General features: G+C 39.1%; 1 protein-coding gene across 1 annotated transcript; it reads right to left on the bottom strand.

The window, feature by feature from the left end:
• Positions 1–3,224: 3,224 nt before the first annotated feature.
• Positions 3,225–5,959, bottom strand: marcksb (myristoylated alanine-rich protein kinase C substrate b). The gene is made up of 2 exons (XM_044375891.1): positions 5,569–5,959; positions 3,225–4,549 (listed from the first exon to the last, which is right to left on the bottom strand). Exons 1-2 carry the CDS (start codon positions 5,662–5,664, stop codon positions 3,962–3,964), a joined length of 684 nt encoding a protein of 227 aa, XP_044231826.1. The 5' UTR covers positions 5,665–5,959; the 3' UTR covers positions 3,225–3,961.
• Positions 5,960–10,037: the final 4,078 nt, after the last annotated feature.

The following is a 10,037-nucleotide window of genomic DNA, read 5'->3' on the forward strand; positions in this document are numbered from 1 at the left end:
TGTTTTGTCTCAGGTGTATTTTTTAAATGTGAACCAAATTAATGTAAACAATTTACTTAATTTCCTAATGACACATTACTTGAAAGTACACATAAATGAATATGGAACAGCAACAAAATAGCAAGTGTTTATTGGATCATGCAATTGTTCAATGTCAGCTATTTTAAGCTGTTTACTTTTTTTGTGGTGATCAATAATAGCAAAGTATTCTTTCATTAATCTTCATAAATCCTGAGTAAATACATGTTCTTTACACCTGCGACAGAGCAGTGCCCATTTGGGCTGGTAGGGATTATGAATTAGCTCAATAACACTTCAGCAGGAAGGGTAACCATTGCATGTTTGCAATACGGTACAAAGTAAGATGTAAAACAATATAGCTCTTCTGCACAGCACTGGATAAAAGATCCAGAAACATCAGGAAATCATCTATTTCCAAAACCATTTGTTACAAGTTCTGCAAAACATTAAATCACTTCCAACAATGTAAAAAATAACAATGATAATAATACATTATTACAAATGGATGCTAGCATATTAGCAGCAGATAGCCACATGGCTCAAGTATAATATTCACCTTCGATGAGCTAATAAATGCCATATTAGCCTTATTAGAAAATACTCTTATAGAATATATTATGACACTAATATGCTACATAACTTATTGTCATTAGTCCCTGCCATGAAAAGTAAAAATACATAACTATTGGCAAAAAAAACTACTTAAGGATCAAAATCAGAAGTAATAATGATGCAGAGTGGCACATTTTAGTGCTACATTATTACATAGATTATATTATTGTATTAGTAATATAACTAGCATTTTAAAAGCATTTTAATGCAGTGTACTGTTTCTGTAACAAGTCATATTTTCTAAGCTGATCATATGCTTTATGTGTAAAACCTTAATCAACAAAGTAAATAAAAGTAGTGCAGTAAAAGGTACAATATTTTTTTCTGGAATGTAGTAAAATAGAAGTATAGAGTAACAGGAAATGGAAACACTTAAGTATAGTACTTGAACAAATGTACATTCCACCACTGGTCCTTGTCCCTGATGGTTGATTATTGTAAAAAACAAACCTCTCCCCATACTATGGCCTCTGCTTGCCTTCTTGGCAGCCAAAGTTTACAAAAGCTACTCTACCATGCAAGTCTGAAAATGGGTGTGCTGAAAATAGCTAGCGTGTGGGATGAGGGACGGGGATGGTCCTCTGGCAGAGTAGAGGCTGTTTGATCGTCTCTGGGAGAGAGCGAGACGGTGGTTAGGTGAGGGGCCCGAGGGACAGAACAGAGAGGAAGCTGGTTGAGGGAAACCACCAGGAACTGCCATCTGAGGGGACTGCCATTCAGAGATGGTCTGTGGTCAGTGCATGAGGTGGGACAGACAGGGAGACAGATGGAACACTGCCTCTGGTTGACTCCACAAGCCACACTCCAAAATTATCTGTTGCAATAATTCACTTTGAAATATTTTTGCTCATGAGAAGGGTCACCTGTTATGTCATCATTTTCCATTAACTTCCCTGTATTTATTTGTATGTCTATGCACTTTTGTATCTGCCTGTCTAGATTAAAAGAAACAAAGAAATGAAGACTCCCTGAGGAGGATGGAGAGTGTTGTAAGATATTTTTATGGCTTTGAGCATGTGGGGCACCCAAGGCCCGAAATGAGCACAAAATCCCTCAACAACCTGACCAAGATGGACATGTACGTAGACCAGGAGGCAGAAATAGAAATATTATGTGTAAAACACACCCTTCTTGTGGTGGCCAAAGCTGCAGTACATAGGGTTAAACTGGGTGCAAAGGAAATAGATGGTTTGAAATTAGCATGGGCACAGCTGTGGGCGGTTAAAAACACCCTGGAGAAGTTTGCTGCCATCTCTTCTACTCTTTAAAAGATTCTGGTGTTTTTATGGGGTTTGGGGTTTCGTAGAAGGAATCCCAACATGTCAACAGTAAGCATAGCCAACAGTTAGGTCTGCTACTAAAACTTAAGATGCTGTAAAAATATTTGTTTAACACACTATCATTTATAGTACAAAACCAGGAGTTCTGTGATTAGATCAAACACAACTTACCCTGAATTTAATTGCATAATTATGTTGCGGTTGTTCCCTGAGAAAGTCAGTCATTCCCTAAAAATACTGTATGGCAGCAAGCACATCTCACTTTGTCTCCCTGTGAATTATGCTGGTTTAGAGAGAGAAATATACTTGTGTTTATTATTGAGGTCATAGTGGGTTTTGGAGGTGTACTAGAGTGCATTATATTGCCCCCTCATATATGTTAATGGAGTGGACAAAATATTAGGCACACCATTCAACATAATGCACACCACCACCCACTACGATCTCAATAATAAACAAAGTAGAATTATCACCTTTCTGACAATGTCAACAAAAACTGAAAATGTATAAGGTTCGTAAATGTAGAATGTATGGCAGAGCTGTTGTATTGGATTGAATTAGATTGCACAGGTGTACCTAATGAAGTGGCCAGTGAGTGTTTATTATACACTCGCTCACAGGGACCTCAGAGGGTAGCAGTTCACCAAAAGTTAAAAAAGTTACTCCAATTTGGTCACTACACTTATTTGATAATTGGAGGGTGAATTTTTGTGTAATTGTATTTACTTTCACGCTACATTAAAAAAGGCAGAGGCTTTGTACTATTTTGATCTTCTTGCTAAGGAACTTAATGTTAATAACACCTCAAGAATTTCACATTAAATTCCTAAGCGTGAGAAATTATTCCAACCTTAATTTTAAAATTTTGAGATTCCAAATATAGCTCAAAACAGATTTTTTTTATTTTTATAAGTCCCTCTACAAATGGACTGATGTAAACTATTCACCTCAATAATGTATCCACATGAGGGCGCTGTAAAACAAAGAATCCATGTGTGTTTATTCCCTTAGTGGTTGATTTCAGCCACACCAGATTTAAATCTCACACTTACTCAAGTGACATATATCAGTCAGGGGAGTTTGATGTTTGCTAAACATGAATAAATAAGCTCAGAGTGCCAATTCACACTTCATTCCTTTATTCTTCATCAGTGCTCACAGAAAATAAACTGAACACTTTAATACCATTTTGTAGCCAATGTTACATTCCATATTGAATAAGGTGAAGAAGCCTTATTATATACAAAAAGATGTTTAAATGTGTGTACTTTCTAGTCTTATTGTAGTGTTGTTGTAGTCATCACAGCTTGGTCAAGATTTGCTTAAAACATCTCCCAATTTTATTCAATCTTACAAATGGTGAAAAACAAGAAAACTTCATTTACAATGGGTAATCTGTTAAAAACGTCATTTAGGTACATCTCAGTCATAAAACCAGTAATATCAAAGTCTATACAACGTGCATTACTACAGAGTTTTGAAATGGTGGAAATCTAATGGAAAAGTGATGAGCACCTATTGTTTTGACAGTTAACTAAATCTAGTTCATTAAGGAATGGTTGTGTCCACAGGAGCATTGAGCTTGAGTTGTAAACAACTGTGCACTGCAAAGACAACATTTAAGACTTGGTTTAGGACTTTCCCTTTAAATATCACAATGTGTCAAATCTTGCAGACACAGCTTTAGCTGCTACATCCAATTGCCCAGCACCAAATACTTCAATTAAATATGTCAAATTCAGCATCGTGTCAACACAGTCATGGTTTCATGTAGAAAAAAAACATTCACACTCACATTCGCACTTTCACACTCACCCACGTCACAAATGCAAGCACCCATGAGCAGTGAGGAAGCAGCACACTCTCTAGTACACCTCCTGTCCATCACTGCCAAGGACATTGCAGTCATTGTGGATGAGATGGTTGCAGAATAGTAAACAAACACCAACAAAAAATAAACAAAAAAAATCCCTGGTTTTAGACAAGTCCTCGCATTCCTTCAGACGGGCTCCATCATCTCCTTCATTCGGGTGTCTTGTTCAGCAGGATTACTCAGCAGCGGCTGTGGCCTCTGGACTGGCTGCCGTCTCTGGTTCAGTGGGTGAAGCTTCAGCTGGTTTCTCCTCTCCTCCCTCTGCTGCTGCTTCTTCTGCCTTCACCTCCTCCTCAGCCTTTGGCTCCTCAGCTGCAGCCTCCTTGGCTCCTTCCTCTGCGGCCTCGGCTGGTTTGGCCTCCGCAGTAGCTGCCTCCTCTGATGCCTCCTTCTCTCCCTCAGCCGGTTGTTCTTCTGCTGCTGCTGCTGCTGCTCCCTCCTCTGCTGCCTCCTCAGACTCCTTCTTGGTCTTCTTAAAAGAGAAGCCACTGAGCTTGAAGGAGGGTTTCTTGAAGGAGAAACGCTTTTTCTTCTGCTTGCCATCCTCACTGGTGGACGGAGTACCTTCCTCTGGTTTGGCAGAGGCCTCTCCATTTGTGGCAGCGGGCTCCTTCTCTCCATTGGTCTCAGCAACCTCTACTTTCTCGCCTTCTTCTTTCGGCGCCTCCTCAGTAGGAGTGCTGCCGTTGGCCTGGACATCAGCTTTGTTGGCCTCCTCTGCAGTTGGAGAGGCATCCCCATTGGTCTTGGCATGGCCATTCTCCTGGAAGGAAACAATAAAATCATTATTCCTGAACATGGACATCATCATGCTATTTAATTTTTAAAAAAGTTAGATTATTTCTACCTACAATCCAATCATAACTTTAAAGACAAACACTGGCCTAGATATTAATGTGTATGCAGGACAATCCCTGCAATTCTGGTGTGTTCTGACATATAATCAATTCACAGACTAGTAGTAACCAATAGGAAAATAGCCCTTAAACTGCACCAACATCTGTTACTAGGAGTGTGACGACAGATCTGTGGCTTTCAGCAGTAGGCTAGTCTGTTAGACCGCAGTACCACCGGGATCCACCAGGTGGCGTTCAGCTTGGGTGTCGCTGGAAACAACATAGGAATTTTGGAATTTTTTTCCTCCTTTTATGACCCTTTTGGTCAACCACTTAGTGTTTTTACCATTTTTGAAATGCTTCTCCGATCCAAATGTGTCTTCTGTAAACAATGTATTGTTCTCGTGACATGTGAGCGAATAAAAACGTGGCTCCTTTCTTGAATCTGGCAACAAAGGCGTGGTATCATTTCTAAAATGGCCATGCCACAGTGAGAGCGGCCACAAACCCCGCTGTAACACATTTCAACCAAATGAAGAACAACAACCTCAATGTTTAGAGAGTTTAAGATTCACAGCAGCCATGTAGTGTAATAAATTTTTAAAAAAAATCAGTTTCAATCAGTCTGTGAGGTAAACTGAATCAGATTTCATGTGCAACTGCTCAAAATATAAAATTAAGAAAATATTAAGTATGCCTATCAATTAAAAAGGTTTTCAATTAATATCCTGCATTTAAAACAAAGTTGCGTTTCAAAGCGTTCAAAACGTGTAACAATGCACTCGCCGGTGAAAATGGATACATGTGGTCACTTTCCCTGAATGCCGGTGAGCGTGGGGATGCGCTACATGAACATGGAGCACGCCATTGACGCAACACATTGCAAAAAATCGAGACAAAATTCCGCGTGAGCAATTGAGATTTAAACAATTCAAATTGAATTTACCTGTCCGTTTGCCTTTGCTGCAACAGCTGCGCCTTCTGCCGGCTTTTCAACCGCAGCTTCCTCTTTTCCAGCGGTTTTGGAGATTTGTGCTCCCATGCTTTTTGGTCCAACAAAGGAACCCAACCGATCAAATGAATGAACAAAGACCGCAAGCTTCCTTCCAAAATTCCCCGTCAAACGCCGACACCTCCTTCTGCAACCGAAGCCGAGGAATCAGCCCGAAACCGAAGTGACCACAAAGGGACGCGTGTGAACTCGCAAAATGTGGAAAAGATGCAAAAGGAAGGCGAATTCTTTCAATTTTTTCCTCGAGCAGAGTTTGTAAATGGAGAAATTGGCCCCGCCGCAAATGAGATGCGGAGTACAACGCCCAAGTCCACTGATGAATGGGCACTGGGGCTATGACGACAAAGCCACCCCGTCTCCACCAATCACAAGTCCGACATCCAGTGAGTAGGGGGGTTATGGAGTGGGGGTGCCATGGACAATAGGAGAGAAACAACAACATGGCCAACAACTTGCTTATATGTCGACTTTTAAGTGCTGACATTTGATTTTATCCGACTAATATAACGACTGAGATGTTTCTGGAGCTTCAAAAATGTCCATCAGATTTCATTAAATGATATCTAAGAGATATTTACTAAAGTAAACAATATGGGAAGAGATATGCTTCAAAAACAGCAAAAAAATAGCAAACATTTGTTTTTACACGTTCAATTTATATTGTGTATTGAGTGTCTATAAATTTACAGATAATGGCTGATTTTAGATTTTCTGCCATCGATTTACAATCAAATCTGTAATTCCCCAAAACAGTCTTAAAAATAAGGTCAACACTTGTTATTCTACCACATGACTGTATTTTTTGGTTTTGTTAGTAAAACACACCAAAAAATAAATTTTACATTCAAATTTCATAATGATAATCTACATGAAGGCCTTTCTTTTTTAAAATAGAGTCAAATGATGGTGATTCTAAAAAACTGATGCATTTTACAAGATTGTGTTAGCAGGAAATACACTGAAATGACATTTTCCTGTTAAATTCCATAATGACAAAAGTGGCATGTCTGTCTAAAAGAAAATAATGTCAAATGATGGTGATTCTACAAAATTGCTGATTTTTTACAAGGTTGTGTCAATAAAATTGATATACAAAGCTGCAGTGTAAGAAGTTGTTTATCATAACTTTTAAATTAATATATGCACGTATCAAAACAACAACATGTTTTGGACAGCGGAGCTGACAAAGCAGTGCTCAGCCTGTCTCATCACGCACCCTCCTGACATATGTTTTGCTCAGAAAACAGACGTCCCCTGTAACTATAAGCCCCTGTGCCCACAACTTCCCTCATCCCTCCTCTTGCATAATAGTGTCTTGTCTGCTGGTTGCAGCTGGAGCATCCCAGTGACCCAGATATAATGAGACTTTATGGCCCTGTGCTCCAGCAGCCTGCAGTGCTCTGACTCCACCACCAGCCACAAGTCTCCTCTCTCTGCCATCACTGCATGACCCACATCTCCATGGTAACAAGTCCAAAATGGCTCCGAGTAAGTAGAGGCTGCACGTTGAGAGCTGTAGCAATCATGACTCCTGGTTATGCAGAAGTAGGGTGAGAGTGAGTTCAAAACTAAGATGCACAGACAACAGTTGAGGGATTAGGGTGACTACTTTCACCCGCCCTCCCTTCTTCAGGCTAACGAGGCCACGCTCATTGTTGTGATATTCTGATTACATGCAAAGCTGCAATTTTACACGGTGATCTGCCATGAATATGTAAATAGGGGACAAAGCCAGCAGGGCATGGATTGTTTTCAGTAAACACCATACAACAAGACATAGACAGAAAGATCATAGCTGTCAAAACTACTGTATCACGTCATTGTCCCGGCTGAGTGTGAGCAAGAGAAATCTGTACAACTGTTGCAAACTACCATCTTAACTTATAAAAAGCCCACAAGTTTTAAAATCAAAAAAATGCATTTTTTTCAAATCTAATAGCACATTTCTTTGATAAACTTCTCACCATAAATAATCTAAAATTTAGATAATTTACAGTGAGAAGTTCACCAAAGGAATTTAGTCTAAAACTGGATTTTGATTTTGCTAATTGAAACCCAAGCCCAGAGTCCAAGTCTGTCTAAAGACCCTTGCTGGCTGCAAATGAACATGGTTGTTATTGATATTACATCAATGTGTGCTAGACAATAAGCTCAAAAGTGGCAGCATCACCCAAGATGAAGTCAATAAAAATTGAGGTTTGCTACAGATCAAACTGTGTTTAAAAAGCTGAAAAGTTTGATACAGTGCCAAAACAATTAGTCAATTAATAGAAAATGTATCAGCCACAATTCTGATGATCCATTAATAGTTGAAATAATGTGTAAAGTAAAAATGACAGTCACTTGTTCCTGATTTTCAAACGTGAAGATCTGCAGTTTTTTTTCTGTTTTATATCATTGTTAATTTAATATATTCACGCTTTGGACTGTTGGTCAGACAAAACAAGATATCTGAGGAAATTAACTTAATCTTTGAGAAACTGTTATGGTTATGGACATTTTTTTTACAAATTTGGGATATTTATTTTGGGATAGACTAACAATAAATTGATTACTTGATAATGAATATAATCGCTTGCTGAAAGTCATAGTCTGATATTCTACAAATGATGGAGTTGTTGTAGCTCAAGTGGCAGAGAGGGTTGAACCTTATATGTCAGGTGAAGTCGGTGGTTTGATTCCCAGCTCCTCTTGTCCACATATCAGTGCCCTTGAACTCCAAATTGCTTCCAGTTCACATATGTTTGGGGAAAAACGTAGATTGTACAAAAGCATCTTCCATATTAATGTGAAGTAAAATGTTCCTATGTGATTAAAGGTTAAGGTTCTTGAGCAGCTCATTCAGTCAACTGAGTAAACCTTTTTGATTTCTTGTAGCCTGATCAAGATTAACAGCAGCAAAACCAGAGGAATGTTAGATGAATTGTGGACAATTACATTCCTGAGCAGGTCAAACTGCTGTAAATCCTTGTAAAGTATTAAAAAGTGATATTTCCTACTCTGGATTATCCCTCACTGAGAAACATGTTGCATTCTGCACCCAAAACTTCCTCCCAGCTTGCTTTCATTGAGGGTAATTGACCACCTGAATATTTCCTGAAACAAGGCCTATTGATCATTATTCTGAGGCTGCATCATTAAGACTTAACATTGCCATGAAAGGCCCAGTGTATGCAGTTTATAATTCTCACAAAGACCTCAGCAGGTGGATTCACTTATTTGTAGCATTGGACATCACCTGCTGTTGATTTTAGCCGGGAACAGAAACTCATGCACTCAGATCTCCAGAGGAAATTGTTGATTACAAATGGGATACAACATTATTAGACCCACATGCTTAAGAATATTTCCCTTTGGTCTAATTTAAATTTTTAAGCATAATTAATGTTTCTTACTTGCTCACATTTGTAAACTAAAGATGAAAAGCAACAAGAACTCTAAAGACCAACCTTGCCCTGTTTTTCAGTCACTCCAAAGACGAGGAGGCGTCTCACTCTACATTGTAATCTGCCATTGGTGGAAAACGGTGTCAATCAAAGCTCATGGTCGGAGTGGATCCGCAATCACAGCTGCAGCAAGACAACCAGAGATAACCCGGAACATGCGGCAGCATTTGACAGTCAAAATAAAAGCCCCAGAATCATCTCTTATGAAACGAGGTATTGTTGGTGCTTAACATCACTGTTGGAGAAACTACTTTAAAATTGTAGTTTACCAAACTACTAGCTACTACACAATGAAAAGTAATTAAACCAAATCTTAACTACTCTCAAAAATGTAGCTTGTCAAATGAAAACGTCTTTCAAAAAGTAGTTTAACTACATCCAAACTACATCACAATCTAAGGCTGAAATCTCATACATTACACAAAATACAACTGACCTAACACTTAGTAAAATAGGTGTGTTTGATTTAGGGACTGGGGCAGGCCAGTCCTTACTTCGGCAGCCCAGGGTTGTGTTTTAAGGAAAGGATAGGGAGTGATTGTTGGGGTGGAATCAGCAAAATACTAAATTTCTTGGGAAATTCATTGCATTTGATCGTAGACATCACATGTGATTTTAATCAAATAGCAGTTGATTGTCATTAAATGACAACTGTGGCTTATGAGCTGTGGCATAGTGCCACATGTTTATGAGAATCCTATGAATATGTAGTTTGTAATTAACTACCTCAACTACATGACCCAAAGTAGTTCACTACTGAAAAAGCTAGTGAGATTTGAATGTACTTAAAGGACCAGTATGTAGGATTCAGTGGCATCTAGCAGTGAGGTTGCAGATTGCAACCAACTGAATTAACTGAAATTATACTTTCTGCATCCACGAGTCCACGGGGGTCCACCAGGGTCCGCAGGGCATAAATTTCATCATCAGAGGGTGTATGCGTAAGCTCTGTGCAGA

The sequence above is a fragment of the Thunnus albacares genome, chromosome 15 (genome assembly GCF_914725855.1).
Source record: "Thunnus albacares chromosome 15, fThuAlb1.1, whole genome shotgun sequence".
In the NCBI taxonomy this organism is placed as follows: Eukaryota; Metazoa; Chordata; class Actinopteri; order Scombriformes; family Scombridae; genus Thunnus; species Thunnus albacares.

Coding starts and splice junctions, on each gene's coding strand:
- marcksb (XM_044375891.1), bottom strand. CDS start 5,664: ATGGGAGCACAAATCTCCAAAACCGCTGGAAAAGAGGAAGCTGCGGTT. Junction 4,550..5,568: donor CAGCAAAGGCAAACGGACAG/GTAAATTCAATT, acceptor GTTTCCTTCCAG/GAGAATGGCCATGCCAAGAC.